The sequence below is a fragment of the Carcharhinus amblyrhynchos genome, chromosome 18, assembly GCF_965287045.1.
Source record: "Carcharhinus amblyrhynchos chromosome 18, sCarAmb.v2.hapA, whole genome shotgun sequence".
In the NCBI taxonomy this organism is placed as follows: Eukaryota; Metazoa; Chordata; class Chondrichthyes; order Carcharhiniformes; family Carcharhinidae; genus Carcharhinus; species Carcharhinus amblyrhynchos.
Window position 1 is genome coordinate 23,065,514 of NC_137341.1, and position 22,396 is coordinate 23,087,909.

The 22,396-nt window shown below is 42.4% G+C and overlaps 2 protein-coding genes across 13 annotated transcripts in view; one reads left to right on the forward strand and one right to left on the reverse strand.

Moving 5' to 3' along the window:
- The window catches only part of LOC145354912 (trinucleotide repeat-containing gene 6A protein-like), a 259,584-nt gene extending 252,048 nt beyond the window's left edge, over positions 1 to 7,536 (forward strand). For 11 of the 12 annotated variants that reach the window (XM_080206542.1, XM_080206540.1, XM_080206548.1 and 8 more), the window contains 2 exons: positions 853 to 992; positions 5,483 to 7,536. In XM_080206542.1, coding sequence (XP_080062668.1) covers positions 853 to 992; positions 5,483 to 5,855 — 513 coding nt within the window. In that variant the 3' untranslated portion in view covers positions 5,856 to 7,536. The remainder of the gene's footprint in view (positions 1 to 852; positions 993 to 5,482) is intronic. The other variant, XM_080206550.1, reaches the window with a different exon arrangement.
- Positions 7,537 to 7,640: 104 nt separating this feature from the next.
- vap (vascular associated protein) overlaps positions 7,641 to 22,396 on the reverse strand; it is a 38,138-nt gene continuing 23,382 nt past the window's right edge. Inside the window, exons 7-9 of the mRNA XM_080206554.1 lie at positions 20,165 to 20,392; positions 9,071 to 9,224; positions 7,641 to 8,045 (exon numbers count right to left, since the gene is read on the reverse strand). Of these exons, the coding sequence (XP_080062680.1) occupies positions 7,971 to 8,045; positions 9,071 to 9,224; positions 20,165 to 20,392 (457 nt within the window). The 3' untranslated portion in view covers positions 7,641 to 7,970. The remainder of the gene's footprint in view (positions 8,046 to 9,070; positions 9,225 to 20,164; positions 20,393 to 22,396) is intronic.

Genomic DNA, 22,396 nt, shown 5'->3' on the forward strand with positions numbered 1-22,396 from the left:
TTTCACCATTAAGAAAGAGAATGTGACAGTGAATCTGGCCTCACTGCGCCAGAAACAACCACAGTTATTTATGTAGACTTTGTCCTTCTAATTTATAGGTAAATGTGCAATCTTCAGTCAGTTTCCACCTCCTCCGCAGGCGTTGTGTTGTGCTAGGGAACGTTGGAAACTTTATCATCACCTTCAAACAGCATTCACCACATGTGATTGCAGACAAAGATAGTGAATAGTCCAATCTTACCTTCCCACTGAGACATTTTTCAGGATAGCCAGAACCTTGGCTGGTTAGATTGCTTCCCCTTTGTGGCTCATGCTTTCATAGTTAACTTAAGAGTTTAAACAGAAACTGTGGCTTGGTTTCACATTGTGTAGCTCTCTCAATTGTCTATGAACCTTATCAGTATACTCAAAATGTGATAGAGCTAATGCAATTTTAAATTTCTCTCCCCTCCATGATCCAGGTTCACAGTGTAATCGTCCAACAACTCCTAGTGTTTTAGATATTGGAGGCTTTTCTCCAGTGCTGTTCCTTGATTTTACACATCAACCAAATAGTGTGTTCTGGGGATGGGATCTCTTGAGTTAATTTGATGCGTAATTCCTTTACCTTGGCATTGGCAGTTGTACCAGTTGTACTTTCAACTGCCTAGAATTTCCTCCATATACTCTGCTTCTTAAGACTTACTCTGACTTTCTTGTAAAGTCACCTGTCCTAATATCACCTTTTATTGCTCAGTATCAAATTTTGTTAATTATTCCTGGGATGTTTTGCTATGTTAAAAGCGCTAAAGGAATGCTACAGGCCTGTATTAATCTCACTGACTGGGCTCTTGCTGTGTCTTTAACCTTCAGATTGACGGCTCTACTTTGCGTACACTGTGCATGCAGCACGGCCCACTAATAACATTCCACCTTAACCTGCCCCATGGAAACGCTTTGGTCTGTTACAGCTCGAAAGAAGAGGCAGCCAAGGCACAGAAATCTCTACACATGTAAGTTAGACCCAAGTTTGATTTTGAGTTTCAGGTGAAACCTCATTGCCTTTCATGGAGGGAGAAGGGGTGAGCGAAGTTGGTGGATTGTTTCTAGATGTAAATGTTGAACCTTGATGTAACCAAAGTCATAGGTTTGTGACAGTGAACTGGGAGCAAGTCCTTGGACGCTTTACTGTTACAATATGAGACTCAACTCTTGTCATGGGCCCTGCCTCATTGCTAACACATGAATGTGCTTGTAAATTATGCAGTCTAATGTGTAGCTCCCTCCTGTAATGAGAATTTGTCTTCTGGATCAGATGATTATTTTCCTGCCTAGATGAGTATGTGAGCGAGAAATATGTGCTGTTAGAGCTGGAAGAGGCTCAAGTGGAGCTTACAGAGGGGACAGACTAATTGGATCTGTACATTCCATGAAGTACTATTCTAGGTTACCACCTTTTCAGTGGCAGAGGTAAATTAACCTGTGCAACCTCGGGAAAGGTAAGCCTAGAAGTTGAGATCATAGCATGTTTTCGCAACAGTTTCCTAGAACAATATATTATAGAACCAACTGGGGTTAAAGTTATTTGAGGTCTAGTGTAATTTAACAAGGCAGGGTTAATTAATAACCTCATAGTAAAAAAACCTCTGGGGAATATAATACTCACTAAGTTTGAGAGCAACATCAGAAACAAGAATCTCAAACAAGGATAATCATGTGCGTAAGAGGAGAGCTGGCTAAAGCTGGTCAGGTAAATAAATAGTCTAAAAGGTGTGATATATAACCAATAGGAAGCATTAAAATTATTCAAATGTTCAATTAAAATACATTCCATCAAAAAATAAAATTAAGCAAGATGGATGCATTTGTAGCTTGCCAAGTGAGATAAGGGTACTATTAGATTACAAGAAGAGGCTTCTAATGTCACAAGGAATAGTAGTAAGCCTGAGGAATGGGAGAATTTTAGAAATCAGTAAAGGACAACCAAAAAGTTGATAAAAAGGGAAAATAATAGACTAACCAGGAATATAAAAACAAGTTGTAAGGGTGTAAATGCCTTTACAAATGTATGTAGCTATGTATATAAATATTGCATTGAGAGGGAAAAGCAGGTCGCATTATTATGAGGAGTGAGAAAATGGCAAAGATGTTGAAGAATTATTTTGCCTCTTCATAGTAGCACACATTGCGTACCAGAAATAGAGGGAAGCCAAGGAGCTAATAGGAGTAAGCAATTTAAAGTCATTAATACCAGCAGAGAAAAAATATTGGAGAAACAAGTGACTGAAATTCCTTGGACTTGAAGGCCCATCTCCCTGGGTTCTTTAAGAGGAGCTATGGCAATAGCAGATGCACTTTATGATTTTCCACAATCTGCTGGATTCTAGAATAGTCTCTACAGGTCGGAAGTTAGCAAATGGAACTCCATTATTCAGCAAAGGAGAGAGAGAGGGGAAACCTGGAACTGCAGGACAGTTAGGCTGATATCAGTCATCTGTATAATGCTAGAGCATTTTTAAAAAATCAGTCCGGTCAGATGGTGTCAATATGGCTTTACAAAAGGAAAATCATGTTTGACAGATTTATTAGATTTTGTTGAGTATATAACAAGGAGGACAAATAAAGGTAGCTCCAAAAGGTATTCAGTAAAGTGTCACAGCAGATAAATATACAAGATAAGTGTTCATGGAGTTGTTAGCATGGATTGAGGATTGATTAGGATTGTAACAGTCAAGATAAATGTGACATTTTCATGAGTTCTTGGAAAATTACATAGAACTCAATTGAAATCATAACTAGGGTATTGTATGCAGTTTTGTTCTCCATTTTCAAGGAAGAGCACACCTATGTTGGAGGTGATACAGTGACGATTCACTGAAGGTTCCTTTAATGAGGGGATTGTCCTTTGATGTGTGACTGAGTAAATTGGACTTTTGCAGTCTGAGGTTTAGAACAATAAGAGGTGATTTCTTTGAAACATACAAGATTCTGAAGGGGTTTCAGAGAGAAGATAGAGGTTATTTCCTCTGACTGGGGAATCTAGGACATGGGGGCACACTTACAGGATCAGAGGTTGATCATTTAGGACTGAGATAAGGAGAAATTAATTATACAAAAAGGTTGTGAATCTTTTGAATTCTCTATGCCAGAGCATTGTGGATGCTCCATTGTATATATTTGTGGGTGAGATGGACAGATTTTTTTGTCTAACAAAAATCGAGAGATATGAGGTGAAGGTATAAAAGTGGAGTTTAGGCAGAAATTACCCTGATTGTAATGAATGAAAGAGCAGGTTTGAGGGCTGTACGGTCTACTCCTATTCCTTTAACCACAAGAAATTTCTGGTTGATGTACATCAGTTAAACAGAATGTATCCATTAAAGGCAGGGGTTCTGTGGGACTGTTGGTGAGGTTTAACCAACCTTCAGTCTGCTGACAAGGATGCTGGGTTGAAGATTTGATTAAGCAGGGATTCTGAATGCTAACTATCTCTGACCACGCCCTCATTTCCCTTGGCACTAAAATTACATTGCAACAGTGACTATACTTAAAAGTATTTCCATAGAATCCCTAAAGTGCAGAAAGAGGCCATCTGGCCCGTTGAGTTTGCGCTAACTCTCCAAAAGAACCCTATCCCTGTAACCCCACACATTTACCATGGGTAATCCATCTAACCTGCACATCTTTGGGTTGAGGGGGGAAACTGGACCACGTGGGGATAATGTTCAAACTCCACCCAGATCGTCACCCAAGGCTGAGATCAAACCTGGATCCCTGGCACTGAGAAAGATCACCACCATTGTATCTTAGCTGTAAAGTACTTTGAAACTTCCAATAGACATGATGAGCACTTTAAAAATGCTAATGTTTACTTTTAATATTTCTTTTATTCCAACCACTAAATCCTCCCCTCAAGCAGTTTAGAAGAATGAGGGGAGATCTCATTGAGACGTATAAGATGATGAATGGGATGGATAGGATAGAGGTGGAGAGACTCTTCCCGCTCAGAAAGGATAGTAGGACTAGGGGGCACAGCCTCAAGATAAAGGGGGCGCGGTTTAGAACAGAGTTGAGGAAGAACTTCTTCACTCAAAGGGTGGTGAATCTCTGGAATTCTCTGCCCATTGAAGTGGTGGAGGCTACCTCGCTAAATATTTTTAAGACGCGGGTTGATGGATTTTTGATAAGAGAGGGGATTAAGGGTTATGGGGAGAGGGCAGGGATGTGGAACTGAGCCACGACAGATCAGCCATGATCTTATTGAATGGCGGGGCAGGCTCGAAGGGCCAGATGGCCTACTTCAATTCCTATTTCTTATGTTCTTATGTTTACCAATCACAGCACCTCCACTGTTTTTGGCCTATTGAACTGCAACCGAACTTTATCCTCTTTCAACTAAATGGGTCATAATTCCTCACTCTTTTTGTTTCTCATATACAGAATCTACACACTCCCATCTTGTCTCCATAAATTCTGCTTTCCTCAGACCATCTAATTTCCCACTGTTCAATTACCGTCTGACACTGTTAATCCCTAAATACAACCCTTAATCTATCTGTCCCCCCCAACTACTGCAGTACCTCTAACCTCTCTCCCTCCTCAGGCCTTTTAACAGATTGCATTTAAGATCCGTGTATATCTCTGATGAAGATCCTTATTGAATCTTTTGCAACCTAATTTCTCACCACAGCCATCTTAGTTAACCATATCAAAATGCAGATGGATAATGCATGACAGAAAATTTGTTACTATGATATCTTCCACTACACCAACTGACTCAGTGTGGTAATGAAGCATGATTTCAGTCCTGTCTATCTAGAGACAACCTGTGCATCAATAGTGAATCCCCATCCTTGTACACAAACCTCTGGAGTCTCCCACAAGATGTATTCTTGGGCCTCCACTGATGCCTGCTCTTACATTGAACACATCTGTACTCAAAAGTTGTTTGACATGGAGTATTGTTTGTCACAGGGCAGCATAGTGGCACAATAGTTAGCACTGCTGCCTTGCAGCGCAAGGCCTATGGGGTTTGATTCAGGCTTGGGTCACTGGAGTTTGCACATTCTCCCCATGTCTGCGTGGGTTTCCTCCAGGTGCTTCGGTTTCCTACCACACTCCAGAGATGTGCAGGTTAGGTTGTTTGGCATGCTAAATTCCCCCTTAATGTCAGGGGAACTAGCAGGGTAAATACATGGGGTTATAGGGATAGACCCTGGGTGAGATTGTTGTCAGTGCAGGCTTGATGGGCTGAATGGCCTCCTACACTATAGGGATTCTATGATTCTAATAAATCTTCCTTCAAATCAACATCAGGGAGAAAAAGCCCATTAACTGTTTCACTTACCTGCTTTAACATCAACACAAAACCCATCTTTGCAAATCAGCTTGGTCACTCATCATCTTTGCTAAATAGCTTCCATCTATTCATTTTTTTATTTAATTTTTCAGGCCCTCCTTAAAAAGTTGTTAACTAACTGACTCCTTTCTCTTTTGTTTACAGGTGTGTTTTAGGGAACACTACCATTCTTGCTGAGTTTGCCAGTGAAGACGAGATTAATCGCTTCTTTGCACAAGGCCAGTCGCTGACCCCCTCGCTGGGCTGGCAATCTCTGGGATCCAGCCAGAACCGCATCTCATCCATTGACAGTTCCCACCCATTCTCAAACCGCAATGATCTCAATCACTGGAATGGTGCTGGGCTGTCGGGAACAGGTAGTGGAGACCTCCATGGCACTTCACTCTGGGGTACCCCCAATTATTCCACTAGCCTGTGGGGAACCCCGAGCAGCAATGACACGCGGGGAATCGGCAGCCCCTCCCCCATCAACGCTTTCCTCCCTGTTGACCACCTTGGAGGTGGAGAGTCCATCTGAACTTTACTCATGACTCAAACTGTGACCTCTACATGAAAAGCAGCACTAATTGGACTTTTCACCTACAGCGTGAGAGAAATGGGGAGAAGGGGTCACCTGTGGAAATGTTCCGTTCTGCACCTTTATTTCCACTTTCTTTTAGCCCAGAACATATCAGTTTTAATACTTGAATCATGCAGGCCAATAGTAAAAAAAATGTGAAAAAGTATATATTTATACTTCCAGATAGTGCTATCCATTTAAAAAAGAAAAAAAAAACTGCTTCAAATGAGCTAGCTTGTGTGCACTCATCATGTTTATTCCTTAAATTCCAAAACTTTATTTGAGTTGGCTGATGGGAGTGTGAGCTGTTAATCTGCACTGAGTACTGTCTCCCTGTCCGATTGGCAATAGGGCAGGGTGGGGAGGGGGGAGAGGGTAATTCAAGTGTAAATGTTTACTCAAGGATGTTCTTTTAGCAAGGAAAAAAAATGGACAAAAAGTGTGCTCTTTAATATGCCTTGACATGTACTTACCTTAACGTGGTATTGTAGAGCAAGGTCACGTTATCATACTGACCTTGCAATCTCAAAAAGTATTGCACCAACTTGTTTCTTTTCAAAACATTTTAATAAAATGATAAAAGAAAAACCTAAAGAATTTAATCTCTACAGTGGGACACTGTGGGCAGCAGCTGTGACTTGCAACCCCACCCTGCAAGCCAGGAGGGTACAGCACTTTCAATAGAGCTTTCATTTTTTTTTGGAGGTGCCCTGGTCGTGCCCTCTTGTTTACAGACTTTCGAGGGGAAATGTTTACTCTTCCATCATTCATAAAAATGAAAAAAAATTTAAAATTTTTTTAAAAAATTAAAAAAAAATATTTGCGGATGAAGATGTTCTATCTCTGGGAATATTTGAACAGTGTTTTGACCATGTTCTTTTTTTTTCTATTCCTCTATATCCTGAAACGAGAGAGAGCATGGTTCTCAGGAAATAGTTCCCCCCTCCCCGCCTCTGACACATTAGAAACTCCTGGTAGATTTGTGTAGGAAACCCCCAACTTTTAGCACTGAATTAAACTGCTCTGTAAACGTTACTTTTTTTTGCCAAGTTAAACTGCTTAAAGCTGGAGTTTCCAGTCATTGCTTTGAAATTGCTGTCCTTTTTATAGTGAGTGAAGGTGGATTTTGCTGACATGTTGTAGTATATATACTTTATTTTTTCCCTCCTTTATATTCCCATTGAGTGGCTAAACGTATTTTGCTATTGTGACTGTGTCCAATTGACTGTTGTACTTAAAAAGAAAAACTGGCTGAGATCTGTAACTATGCATACTGTAACCAGCACTGGTGGTTTACAGAATCATACCATTCATCCATAAGAGGCCGTTTTAATGTAAGTTTGTGTATAAGAGTTCTACAGAAAACGAGTTACTTTACACTTCTTGTTTTGCCACTAAATGTATTCATTTGTGCTTGTACAGAGAGCAGACAAACCAGGACACAATTTTAACACTGCAGACAATGCCACCATTTCATTGCCTTTGTTATAACTGTCTGTTGGAAGATGCAAACAAGTCAGTGGCTTTTTAACTGTTTACAAATAGAATGTGATTGTAAAATGTATAATTTGGTTGTGTTGAATTATGAAGTTACTTCAAATATTAATAAATCATGACGTTTTTGGCTGCTCAGCATTTATATCCCTTCACATTGTCATTTATTTGCTGTGTTTTATCTCCTTGATAGTGGGCATCTCGCTTCTCTTGCACTGGCTCAATCCGAACTTCAAAGCTTCACATGTTCTTTAAGTGTCCACGGCCCCTTCCCACTGGAGCTTTGATCTGTGTGTACACAAAGCGAAATAGCTTGCCATTGAGCACAGGTCAGAGTGCAGTCAGCAGATGGCGTGTTGTTTTAATTTACTGCTTGTAGCCTGGTTCCACAGGAAACTTGTACTCACAGGAATGACGTTAAACTCTAAAGTCAAATGGGTGGCTAATTGTTTTTGCACAGTGCATCCAGTACAATAACATGGAAAAAGACACTATGGTGGTGGGTGTACTGCTCCAAATGTAAGCAGAGGAAAACATGCCTGACCTTCAGGAAAAAGATGATGACTTTCCTGCATGTTTTCAAGCTGTCCAGTTTCTTTCCATATTCACTAGTTCCATTCCTTCACAGTATGAACGAGGCCGCCTGGCTTTAAACTGCAAAAAAAAATTGGTTTTTTTGTGAGGAATCTTCATCACAGAAACTGGATATTTAGTCCAACTGACCTATGCAGCTGTTTGTACTCCAAAGAACCTTTCCCAAAGCTAGTACCCGTCCATCCTTTCTCCCTCATGTATACATTAAGCATCACCTTATATGCAGCAATGCTTCAACCATTTCTCAGTGACAGTGAATTCCACATTTTCAACATGTACATAAATTCTTCCTAAATTGCTTTAATTTATACTGTCCTGTAATTAATTCCCCTTTTCTCATCAGCTCCAGTTATCTCTCCTCTCTCTCTGTCTTCCCAAAATATCTTCTGTCAGCACTGACACACACACACACACACAGGTGTAGATGTCCTTAAGTGTCCCCTAATTAATCTACTGCAGAGAAGGTGTCAGAATCAGTGTCAGTGTCAATACAAGTTCATTCCAGTGCAAAGAATATGTTGAGTCTTTAAAGGTACACTGCATATTGTTATCACAAGAATCTCTACTGGTGTGAGTTAATATTTTTAACAAACCAACCAATCAAGATCAGACTGAAACCAGTTAGAATATTTGGTTAATAGTTTTATTGCTTTCAGGCTGTCACTCACTGAATGCATACTTCAGGAATAATTGTTTTTTCTAGGAATGTATGCTTTTGGAAAAGTAAATTGCAGATTAAGAAGCTTTTAGCACTTCGTCAGAGCCTTTATATTGCAATGAGCTGGGCTGTGTGGCACATCTCTGCCCCTGAGCTGAGCAAACCGGTAACTTCACTACAATCGGGACAGGATCAGGCCATTTTTTTTGGTCTGCTTTGATACCCAAATGCAAATACTCCACACGAATCCAGATCACCAAATTGCTGACATGGAAAATGGGCATTTGTTAGCCCTACTACACTTGTTTCATGGGCTGAGTGGGAGCCATGGCACTTTCCTGCAAGGTTGAAAAAATATTTCCATGCATTTTTCTTTGGATATTTGCAAAAAAAATGGAAAATAAAACTTATTGAAGTGAATACTTACAGGTCTGTCTCTGTTCAGTTGGTACAAGATTGGAAAAGGTGACCACTGGAGAGGTTCAATGGGCCAGCTGTAAACAGACAAGTCGCTGGCTTTCCCCGAGTCCCCAGCATGTTCATTGATGCTGCTGATACTGAAGTCCAGGTTGTTTTGTAAACTAAAGCAAAAAAGATAACTGGGTGTACCCAATTTTTTCAAGTTATCAGAGTATGATGACTGATAAATCATTATGCTACTGAATGGCCCTAAGTAGCTGATTTATGCAGTCTTGGGTTCTGAATGACCATCAGCAACTCTCACATCTGTGTGCAAATTTTCCAACAGATTTGTGATCAGTATGGAAACCCTGGGTGATTTTAGTTCTTTCCACCCATTCCCAAGATCTTCCTTTTCCCCAACCACTAAGCCTGGGAATCAGTAGATAAACACAGCTGGAGTAGGAGATGGTAGTATTATTACTGGACAAGAAATCCAGAAGCCCAAGCTATTTCTCTAGATTCACCACAGTGGCAGCTGGAATTTAAATTCAATTACTGGATTGGGAATTAAAAACAAGGCTCAGTAATAATGAAACAATTAAGAAAAAAACCTACCTAGTTCACTAATGTCCTTTCAGGAAGAAAATCTGCCAACCTTACCTAGGCTGGCCTCCATGTGACTGTAGACCCACAGCAGTGTATTTGGCTCGTAAGTGGCCCTGCTGTTAGTGTATGCCAAATTGTCAGAAAGGAATGAAACCACATCAACCATCTGGCATTGATTTAGGCATCAGAAATTACAATGGCCTCTCAGCCCTATTAACCCTGCAAAAGTCCGCCTTGCCAACATGTGGGGGCTTGTACCAAAGTTGTGAGATCGGTTCCAAAGATTATAGACTTGTAAAGGTTTACAGCGTGGAAACAGGCCATTTGGCCCTACTTGCCAATGCCACCGTTTTTTTTAACCCCTAAGCTAATCACAATTGTCGGTGTTTGGTCCATTATCTCTATATCCATCTTACTCATGTAATTGTCCAAATGCTTTTTAAAAGGCAAAATTGTACCTGCTTCTACTACTGCCTCTGGCAGCTCATTCCGAACACTCACCACCCTCTGTGATAAAATTGCCCTTCTGGACCCTTTTGTATATATCGCCTCTCACCTTAAACCTATGCCCACTAGTTTTAAACTCCCCCACCTTTGGGAAAAGATATTGACTACCTAGCTGATCTATCTATCTAGTTGCCCCTCATTATTTTATAGACCTCTATAAAATCAACCCAAAGTGTCCTATGCTCTAGAGAAAAAACTCCTGGTCTATCCAGCCTCTCCTTATAACTCAAATTCTGGTAAATCTTTTCTGCACTCCTGCTCATTTAATGATATTATAGGGTGACCAGTATTCCAAGTGTGACTTTACCAAGTCTTGTACAATTTCAACAAGACGTCCCAATTTTTGTATTCAGTGTTCTGGCCGCTGAAACCAAGCATGCTGAATGTCACCTTCACCACTCTTTCCACCTGTGACGCCACTTCCAAGGCGCTATGAACCTGTACCCCTACATCTCTTTGTTATATAACTCTCCCCAATGTCCTACCATTAACTGAGTAAGTCCTGTCCTGGTTCGATCTACTAAAATGCATCATCTCACCTTTAGCTAAAATCAAACTCCATCTGCCATTCGTCAGCCCACTGACCCAATTGATCACAATCCCGTTGCAATCCTAGATGACCTCCTTCACTGTCCATTATGCCACAAATCTTGGGGTCATTTGCAACCTTACTAACCATGTCTATTAAATTCTCGTCCAAATCATTAATATAAATGACAAGTAACAGTAGACCCAGCACCAATCCCTGAGGCACACTGCTGGTCACAGGCCTCCAGTTTGAAAAACAACCCTCCACAACCACCTTCTGTCATCAAGCCAGTTGTATATCCATTTGGCTATCTCACCCTGGACCCTTATGCAACAACCTACCATGTGGTCCCTTATCAAAAGCCTTGCTAAAGTCCATGTAGACATCAACTGCACTCAATTAATCTAGCAACAGCCTGCCATAGTCATATTTATCAAATCATACCTGAGTTACAATGTCCCAGACACCACTGTCACCATCCTTGGACATGGGTGGATGAGCTAACTGACCATAGCACTGGTACACCAACCCGTTCAAATGGGATTGTGGCACGATGAAATTTACTGTTAGTAAGAGGGACTGACACTTCCCATTGAGATGGCTGTGTTGCCTGCTCAATGCCAGGATTTGGAACATTTGGAGAGGAACTTACAGTGAGAGGGGGAGAATTCAGGGTTTATGGTCCATATAAGTACCAATAACATAGGCAAGACAAGGAAGGAGGTTCTGCATAGTCAGTATGAGGAGCTAGGTACCAAAAAGCAGAACCTCAAAAGATAATATTTTCTGGATTATTAACCAAGTCAGGTGCAAATTGGCATAGGTCAAATAAAATCACAATATCAATATGTAATAAAAAAGGCAAATGGGATGTAAGAACATAAGAAATAGGAGCAGGAGTAGGCCACCTAGCCCTTTGAGTCTGCCCCACCATTCAATAAGATCATGGCTGATCTGAAGTGGATCAGTTCTACTTTCCCACTCTCTCCCCATAACCCTTAATTCCCTTGTCTGTCAAAAACCTATCTACCTGTGACTTACATAAATTTAGCAAGGTAGCCTCCACCACTTCACTGGGCAAAGAATTCCAGAGATTCACCACCCTTTGAGTGAAGAAGTTCCTCCTCAACTCTGATCTAAACTGACCCCCCACTTACCTTGAGGCTGTGCCCTCTAGTCCTGCTATCCTTTCTAAGTGGGAAGAATCTCTATCTCTACCCTATCCATCCCTTTCATTATCTTATACATCTCTATAAGATCCCCCCTCATCCTTCTAAACGCCAACAAGTACAGACCCAGTCTATTTAGTCTCTCTTCATAGTCTAACCCCCTCATCTCCGGTATCAGCCTAGTGAACCTCCTCTGCACTCCCTCCAAGGCCAAAATATCCTTGCACAAGTGCAGCGACCAAAATTGCACACACTACTCCAGCTGCGGCCTCACCAGTACCCTGTACAGTTGCAGCAAGACCTCCCTGCTTTTATATTTTATCCCTCTCGCTATAAAGGCCAGCATACCATTCGCCGCCTTAATCACCTGCTGCACCTGCAGACTGGGTTTTTGCGACTCATGCACAAGGACCCCCAGGTCCCTCTGTACTGTAGCATGCTGCAGCTTTTCACCCTTTAAATAGTAATCCCTCCTACTATTATTCCTGCCAAAGTGGATAACCTATTTATTTGATAATATTCTCACAAGCTTTCGAGGGGACAGCCTCTTCGTCAGGTGAATGGAGAGTTCTGGCCTCAGACAGATCATATAAAGCACAGACAGTTTAGAGATTACTGATTAAAATGCGAATCCTTACACCTAACCTGCTGTTCAAGACCTGAAGTGGCTGACAATGTGAGTGGTAGGAGCACTGATCACAGTTTAAAGAGATGTGTATTGTCTCCAGACAGTACAGTAAGTGAGGTTTTGCAAACCCAGGCAAGTCACGGGGGTTACAGATAGTGCGACATGAACCCAAGATCCCTGTTGAGACCGTCCTCATGTGTGCGGAACTTGGCTATCAGTCTCTGCTCAGCGACTCTGCGCTGTCATGTGTTGTGAAGGCCGCCTTGGAGAATGCTTACCCGAAGGTCAGAGGCTGAATGCCCGTGACCACTGAAGTGTTCGCCAACAGGAAGGGAACAGTCTTGCCTGGTGACTGTCGAGCGATGTTCATTCATCCGTTGTCGTAGCGTCTGCATGGTCTCCCCAATGTACCATGCTTCGGGACATCCTTTCTTGACCAACATTGTCTACCTGATACGTTGCAAGAAAGGATGTCCCGAAGCATGGTACATTGGGGAGACCATGCAGACGCTACGACAACGGATGAATGAACATCGCTCGACAGTCACCAGGCAAGACTGTTCCCTTCCTGTTGGCGAACACTTCAGTGGTCACGGGCATTCAGCCTCTGACCTTCGGGTAAGCATTCTCCAAAGCGGCCTTCACGACACACGACAGCGCAGAGTCGCTGAACAGAGACTGATAGCCAAGTTCCGCACACATGAGGACGGTCTCAACAGGGATCTTGGGTTCATGTCGCACTATCTGTAACCCCCGTGACTTGCCTGGGTTTGCAAAACCTCACTTACTGTACTGTCTGGAGACAATACACATCTCTTTAAACTGTGATCAGTGCTCCTTCCACTCACATTATCAGCCACTTCAGGTCTTGAACAGCAGGTTAGGTGTAAGGATTCGCATTTTAATCAGTAATCTCTAAACTGTCTGTGCTTTATATGATCTGTCTGAGGCCAGAACTCTCCATTCACCTGACGAAGAGGCTGTCCCCTCGAAAGCTTGTGAGAATATTATCAAATAAATAGGTTGGACTAAAACCTGGTGTTGTCAGACTTTTTACTATGTTTACGCCAGTCCAACGCCGGCATACCCACAAAGTGGATAACCTCATACTTGCTAACATTATACTCCATCTGCCAGGTCCTCACCCACTCGCTCAGCCTATCCAGATCCCTCTGCAGACTTTCCACACCCTCCGCGCAATTTGCTTTTCCACTCATCTTCGTGTCATCAGCAAATTTCGTCACCCTACACTCAGCCCCCTCCTTCAGATCATCTATATAAATGGTAAATAGCTGAGGCCCCAGCACTGATCCCTGTGGCACCCCACTAGTCACCAACCGCCAATCAGAATAGCACCCATTGATACCAACTCTCTGCCTCCTATTAGACAACCAATCCTCTATCCACGCTAACACCTTACCCCCCCCCACTCCATGCCCCCTAACCTTCTGAAGCAACCTTTTGTGAGGCACCATATCAAACGGCTTTTGAAAATCTAGAAACACCACATCCACCGGTTCCCCTCTGTCTACCGCACTAGTCACATCCTCATAGAAATCTAATAAATTCGTCAAACATGACTTCCCCTTAACGAATCCGTGCTACGTCTGCTCTATCAAACCATTCCTTTCTAGGTGCCTCGCTATTTCTTCTTTGATGACGGATTCAAGCATTTTTCCGACTACAGACGTTAAACTATCTGGCCTATAATTTCCTGCCTTTTGTCTGCTACCCTTTTTAAACAGCGGCGTAACGTTAGCCGTTTTCCAATCATCGGGCACTTCCCCGGAATCCAGTGACTTTCGGTAAATAATCACTAAGGCATTTACTGTGACCTCTGCCATTTCCTTCAGAATCCTGGGATGCATTCCATCCGGTCCTGGGGACTTGTCCACCATCAGTCCGTTAGTCTATCAAGCACTACCTCTCTAGTGACAGTAATCGCATTCAGATGTTGGCATTTATTGCAAAGGGACTGGCGTACAAAAGTAGAGCAGTGTTGTTGCAATTATACATGGTATTGTTGAGACCACATCCAGAGTATTGTGTCCAGTTTTGGTCTCCTTATTTTGAGGAAAGATGTGGTGGCATTGAAGGCAGTTCAAAGGAGGTTCACCAGATTGATTCCGGGGATGAAAGAGTTGACGTATGAGAAGAGATTAAACAGTTTGGTCTTATACTCACTGTAATTTAGAAGGATGAGAAGGGGGGTCTGATCAAGGTGTATAAGATTTTGAACGGGATTGATAAATGTAGGCCAAACGTTTCCTCTTGAGCAATCTCAAACAAGACGTCATAGGTATAGGTTGAGTCAGTAGATATAAACCTGAGAGGCAGAGGAACTATTTCTCACAGAGGGTGGTGAATTGTGGAACTTGCTGTCCCAATAGTGTGGTGAAGTCTGAATCATTGAATGGTTTCAAGATGTATGGCTCTGACTGGTGTGGGAGAAGAGAGTTCCTGTTCATGGGGCACTGGCACCTGTATTGGTATAAGTGGAATCTGTACCATTGGAACAATCAACATTTGAACTATGATGGACTTGGTGTTCTCGCAAGCCATATAAGGAGGGAAGTACAAAGTGTTTAAAACCGAGTAGTGGGGCAAGGGATCAAACCAAAGAATAGACACAAGGCAAGAGAGAAATTTCCCATTCACAGACAGTGACAAGGAGTGGACAGAGGACAAACCTAAGAGTAAATCAACAGATAAGACCAGATGCTACAAAATAATAAGACAATACTAAAGGCTGTATCTAAATGTGTGTAGCATTTGAAACAAAAGAGATGAACTGAAAGCGCAAATAGGAATTATGAGATACAATCTGATGACCACTACTGAGACATGGCTATAGGCTGACAGAGATTGGGACCTAAATATTGAAAGCTACATGACATTTACGAAGGACAGGAGGTTAGGAAAAGGTGGAGGGCTGACTCTCTTAATTAATGACGGTATTAGCACATTAAAGAGAGATGGACAAAGTTCAGGAAGCTAGTATCTAGCAGCAGTTTGGGTTGAGATGAGAAATACTAAAGCTGAGAAGTCACTTGTGGGAGTCATATATAGGTCCCCTAACAGTAATGACACACATGAATTTGTAGAATGTTTTTGGGGTAGTTTCTCAGAATAGCACATTTATAGAGCCAATCAGAGAGCAAGCTATACTAGAGCTGGTATTCTGCAACTATTATTTGATAATCTCAGTGAAGGTCAAGGTTGCAGTGATTATAATAGATTGAATTTTACATTCAGTTTGAGAGAGACATGTTTTAAGATTAAATAAGGGAATTATAAGAGCAGGAAAGCAGAGCTAGCTAAAATCTAGGAAAGTCAGTTAAGGGATAGGTCAATAGAGATGCAATAGCCGACGTTCAAAGAGGTATTTCAGAATACGCAGAATAGATATATCTCAGTGGAAAAGAAAAATTCCACAGGGAAGACTCACCATCTGTGGCTGAATATAAAAAAAAGTTAAAGACAGTATCAAACTTGAAGAAAAAGTGTATAATTGTGCTAAGTCATTCAGAAGATTGGACCAAATATGAAAAACAGCAAAGAGTGACAAAAAGGAGGGAAAAATTAGCTAGAAGTGTAAAGACAGTAAGTTACTTAAGATATTTAAATAAAAATTAAAATTAAGCATTAGTCCTATATAAAGTGCATCTGGGAAATCAGTAATAGAAAGTAGGGATATGGCAGATGAATTGAACAGATATTTTGCATCACTGTTTGATATGGATGATGCAACTAACATACCTGAAATAGTTGTAAATCAGGAAATGGAAAAAGAAGAACTCAGAAAAATCACAATCACAAAGGAAACTATATTCGGTATATTTTTAGGGCTGAGAGCTGACAAATCCCCCAGTTCTGCTTGGACTGCAGCCGAGGGTCTTGAAAGTGGCATAGGAGAGTTAGTTGATGCACTGGTGTCCGTTATCCAAAATTCAATTTGACTCCATTAGATTGGAAAATGGCACATATTCAAAAAGGGAGGGAGACAGAAAGTGGGAACTCAAGGAAAATGCTCTAAACTACTATTAAAGGTGTTACAACAGAGCACCTAAAAAAATTCAAGACAATCAGGCAGAGTCATATAGTTCTGTGAAAGGGAAGTCAAGTTTAACCAATTTATTTGGCTGTAGGGTGGCATTGTGGTTAGCACTGTTGTTTCACAGCGCCAGGGACCCGGGTTCAATTCCCAACCGTAACATTACATTCTGCACCCGCTCCTCCTCTATGTATGGTATGCCTTGTCTGCATAGCAGGAAAGAAATAATACTTTTCACTATATACCAATACAGGGTGGCAGTGGTTAGCAAAGCTGCCTCCGCAGCAGCAACCCAGGTTTGATTGCTGGCTTTAGTCATTGCCTGTGTGGAGTCTGCACATTCTCCCTGTGTCTGTGTGGTTTCCTCCGGGTGCTGTGGTTTCCTACCACAGTCTTGTGTGCGTTAAGTGGATTGGCTATGCTAAATTGTCCCTTTAGTGTCAGGGGACTAGCAAGGGTAAATGCATGGGGATAGGGTCCCTACTGTAGTCGGTGCAGACTTGATGGGCCAAATGGTGGCCTCCTGCATTGTAGGATTTTATGATTCTTTGAAAAAAAACACATGCTGTGGTTAAAAGGGAGCTAGTGGATGTACTGTACTTCAATTTCCAGAAGGCATTTTGATAAGGTGCCACACCAAAGGTTAATGTAGAGAATGGTGTAGGGAATAACACATTGGTATGGATAGGAGATTGGCTAGCTAAGGGAAAATAGTTGACACATATGAGTCTTTTTCTAGTTGGCAAGATATAGCTTGTGGTGTGCCACAGAGATCAGTGCTGGGGCCTCAACTTTTTACAATTTATATAAATGACTTGGGTGAAGGGACTGGAAGTAATGGTTGCCAAATTTGCTAATGATACAAAGATAAGTAGGCAAGTAAATTGTGAAGAGTGTACAAGAAGGCTACAAAGGGACATGGATAGGTAAAGTGAGTGTGCAAAGTGCTGGCAAATGGAGCATAATGCAAGAAAATGTGAAATGGTCCGTTTTGGCAGGAAGAGGAAAGAAGAAGCTTAGCCGAAGGACCAATAGTGGTTCAATGAAGAGTGAATGAGGAAAAATGAGGTGTCACTGTGGTGACGCAACATGTGCTAAATCAGATGTAAGATCTCTAGTTCTGCCACATCCAGTTATGAATGTTGGTGTTCAGTTAAAAAACTAAATGAAGGAGGTGGCTGCACAAGTGATGGAAGGTGCTGTTGACAGTGCAATCAGGTGGCATTTACTCAGCAATAACCCGCTCACCGCAAACTCAGTTTGGGTTCCACTAGGGCCACTCAGCTCCTGACCTAATTGCAGCCTTAGTCTGAATATGAACAAAAGAGCTGAATGTCAGAGGTGAAGGGAAAGTGACATCAAGGCAGCATTTAACCAAGTGTGGCATCAAGGAACCCCAGCCAAACTGGCAGTAAATAAGAATTGGGGATAAACACTCCACTGGTTACAGCCGTATCTAGCACAAAGAAAGACAGCTGTGGTTGTCAAAAGTCAATCATCTCAGTTCCAGGACATCACTGTAAGAGTTCCTTAGGGACTGTCCAAGGCCCAACCATCTTCAGCTGCTTTGTCAATGACATTCCCTCCATAATGTGGTCAGAAGTGGAGATGTTCACTGATAATTGCACAATGTTTATTATCGTCTGAGACTCCTCAGGCTCCAAAGCAGTCAATGTCCAAATGCAGGAAGACCGGACAACAACTAGGCTTGGGGTGACAAGTAACATTTACGCCACACAAATACCTGGCAATGATCATCTCCAACAAGTGAGGATCCAACTATCTCCCCATGACATTTAATGGTATTACCATCACTGAATCCCCCACTGTCCATATCCCTGGGTTACCATTGACCAGAAACTGACCTGGACCGGCTATAAAAATACAGTAGGTGCAAGACCAGGGTCAGAAAAAAAGAATTCTGCAGCATGTTCCCAGGCATAAGTCCAAAGTGTAATGGAATCCTCTCCACTTGCCTGGAAGTCTGCAGCTTCCAACATTCAAGAAGCTCAACACTATCCATGACAAAGCAGCCCACTTGATTAGCACTCTCATCTACCACCTTAAACTTTTACACTCACCACCACAAACACACAGGGCAAGTGTGAGTATCATCTGCAAAATGCGTTGTGCTAACTCATCAAGGCTCCTTCATAAGCATCTTCCAAACCTGTGGCCTCTACAAGCTACAGATGCATGGGAAAGCCACCACCTAAAAGTGCCTTCCAAGCCACACATCATCCTGACTTGCAACTATATCGCCATTCCACCATTGTCACTGGGTCAAAATCTTAGCACTCCCTCCTAGCACTATGGGTGTACCGACACTATCTAGACTGCAGTGTTTCAAGAAGACAGCTCACCATCACCTTCTCAAGGACAACTGTGATGGGCAATAAATGCTGGAGTAGCCAATGATGCCCACATTGGACAAAAGAACTTTTTTTAAATGTTGAGGCTCAAATGAAGTTTGGCTTTGACTCGGTAGTGGGATGTGCCCCTCATCTGCTGACAGAATGTTGGTTTTAATAAGATTAACTGGGTGGACAACACTGGTAATTATTTAGTGCTGTCAGTGGTAACTAAACTTGGTTTAGCTCTCTGGGAGTGGACTTTTGAGTGCAACTCCCTAATTTACAAGGTTAAGGTTAAAGGAAAAAGCAACTGCAATCCCTTTGATAATACAGGGTGGTGAGGGGATGGGACTGGTCTGTTGGGGTGGGGAAGCTTTGTTTGTCCCTCACCCCTGGTCACCACCCAAATCTCACTACGGATGTTATTTCAGAATCATGGCAAACTTCCCAATATCCACCCATCAACTGAGAATTTCCGATACAGGAGCAAAACTTAACCTCTTACTCTCCAAGAAATCATTGTAAACCTGACTGGTAACATCAGACAAATGCCTTTATAGCAGCAGAAGAGACAGGCTGTTTGAGACCCCAATTTCAGAGAAATATTTGGAATCTAGCAGGTCAGGATGTAGTCTTTGTGAAGGATAAGAGAGCCTAGAATCCAGATATGAGCTTTAAATTAGCCATGGCTCAATGGGTCACAGTCTAGCCCCTGAGTCATAAGGTTGTAGGTTCAAGACCCACTCCAGAGACTTGAGCACAAAGTCCACGCTGGTGAATGCTCTGTTGCTAACTGAAGGAGTGCTGCACTATTGGGGATGTCTTTCAGATGAGACTTCAAACCAAGACGCTGTGTGCTCTCTCAGGTGGGCATAAATAATTCAGTTACACCAATCAGAAAAGCACAGGAGGTATTCCCATTGTTCTGGCCAATATTGAATTGTCAACCAACATCACTTAAAAAACGTAATCTGGTCATTATCACATTGCTGTTTGTGGGATCTTCTGTGTATAAATTTGCTGCTGCTTTTTCTACAAATGACTACACCTCAGAAATACTTCATTTTTGTATAAAGCATTTTGGAACATCCAGAAATTATGAAAGGCACTATATAAATATATATATATATAAATACAAGGCTATCTTTCTTTGACTGGAAAGATAATCAGACCTTGACAAAAAGATGAGAATTTCCTGGTCCTTAAATTTTATACAAGTCCACCATTTTCTGTTTCTTTATTTGTAGTTCTTCTCTTACTGATGATCTTTACCTGTGCCTGAAGGTTGACCGATCGTGTGGGGCTGTCCTCCAGCTGCTGTAGGTACCAGTCACAGATTCCTCATGACAGGAGTAGTAGCTGCTGTCCAACATCTGCAGGTGGATCAGTTCATCTGAGTTACTGAAGCCAGGGTTGTCCAAAGAACTGACTGAGTAGTTTAGCCAGGGGTGGGACTGGTATTGATTGGAGAAATCATCAAACCGACTGAAGCGCTTGTAACTGCAGAGAGAAAAATGCAAAGATCACAACATCCCTTCTTGAAAGTGTATTGAGTCTGGTTCTTGGGAACTCAGTCTGAAATTTGTCTAGGATGATGGGGCTTGGGTAAAGAATTTCAACCCATGTTTCTGTCCACAGCAGGTTCCTGCTCTCCCATCATGAGATGGCACATAGGAGTGACAGCTGCATGGTTCCATACCAAAAATTATTATTGGAGTCTCCACAGGAGACTCCTGCTCCTGCTGGCTGGTTTCATAGTAAAATCAGAGGAAGAATGTCCTTCTACATCCAGGGACAGTGGGCCAGACACTGATCACTCTCACGCACTGGGACAGCAGGCCAGACACTAGTCTCTCTCTCACTGGGCCAGACCCTGATCCCTCACACACTGGGACAGTGAGCCAGACACTGATCTCTCTCACACTGGACAGTGTCTCAGTCACATCTTAACCAAATGTCCAAATATGTGTTGGTTAGGTGGATTAGCCATGGTAAATGTGCGGGGTTACAGGGATAGGGCAGGGGTGGGCCTGGGTAAGATGCTGTCTTGGAGAGTCAGTGCTAGCTGGATTGACCAAATTACCTTCTGTGCTGTAGGGATTATATGGCTCTGTAGCATGGACATAAAAATACATTCAATCATCAGTGCTTTGTGCAAAGGCAGGTTGTCAGTTGATGCTTATTCCCTGAGCTTTTTTGGCAGTCTTTTGTCTGTTGATTTGCCATTGAATTCCACTCTAAGGGACAGGTTCAAATCTACCTCAACCGGAACAGGAGTCAAATTCACACTGTTGCCATTTTTCTGAACCACATAGTAGCCATCTAGCCAAATGAAATAACTGGCCCCCTGCATATAAATATTTGTGTGTGCATATGCACGCTGTCCCACTTGGCTGTGGATCCTTAAATGTTTTGAAGTGATATCATGTTGGATAGATCTGGTGCTGCTGTGCATTTCTTTGTTACTTTCCAATTCCCGGGGGCTTGTTAGTAAAACACAAACAATACAAAGGAAAATTCAAGGCAGGCTTCAAGGATTTGTTTCAGCTGTTGAGTCAAGGAAACATCCGCTTCCACCAACACGCCTCAATTCCTACATACCAGAGTAAAAAAGGCAGTGTGTAGAATGACAATGTCCCAAACTGATTTTATTTCAGGGTTGAGAATATGGTACGATGATTAAACACCAAACTGGTTTTGAGAATTAGGTGATAGTCGAGTCAGATATCTCACAAACGCAACTGAAAACTCAGCAGCTTTCAAACACAGTGCAACCATCCCAGTGACAGAGCCCCACCAGCTTGTCAACATATCCGCAGGTAAATTTACAGTCTAAATGGGTAGTTTCACCATCTGTTCAAGTCGTTAATTGGCGTGCACCCAACCAATAGTAATTGCCACTTGTACAGGGCACTGGGTATTGACCAGGATCTGGGCAATCTTCCTCAGCTGGTCAACGCTTACAGGGTGAGTGGGCAGGGAGTGAGAAACTGCTGAAAACACTCAGGAGACCAGTCAGCAGCTGACAAAACAACGTAACAATGTGTTCCCCCACCCACTCAATTCATCCACTTGTGACAATGCTATGCCTGAACAGTCAACGTTTCCCACTGATGCCAATGTTTTCCAGCATTTTGTGTGAGTGAGAGAAAAAGAGGAGGAGAAAGGGTATAGAGAATGGGAAGAGGATGAGTGAGAATGGGGTGGAGGAATTTGGGGAGGGGAAGTTAGGAAGATGGAGGAGGAAGAGGAGAGCAGAAGAGTGGGACAGACTTGAGGATGAGAGGAAGAGGAGTGAGTGGGAAGGAGAGCAAGAGAGAAGGGAAAGGAGGGGATAAGTGAGTGAAGGAGGAGATGGGCAGGAGGATAGGGAGAGAGGAGAAATATGGGGGAAGAGGGTGTGGTTGAGGATGTGGGGAGGGAGGGAGTGAGGATGTGGGAGGGAGGGAGTGAGGTGTGGGGAGGGAGGGAGTGAGGATGTGGGGAGGGAGGGAGTGAGGATGT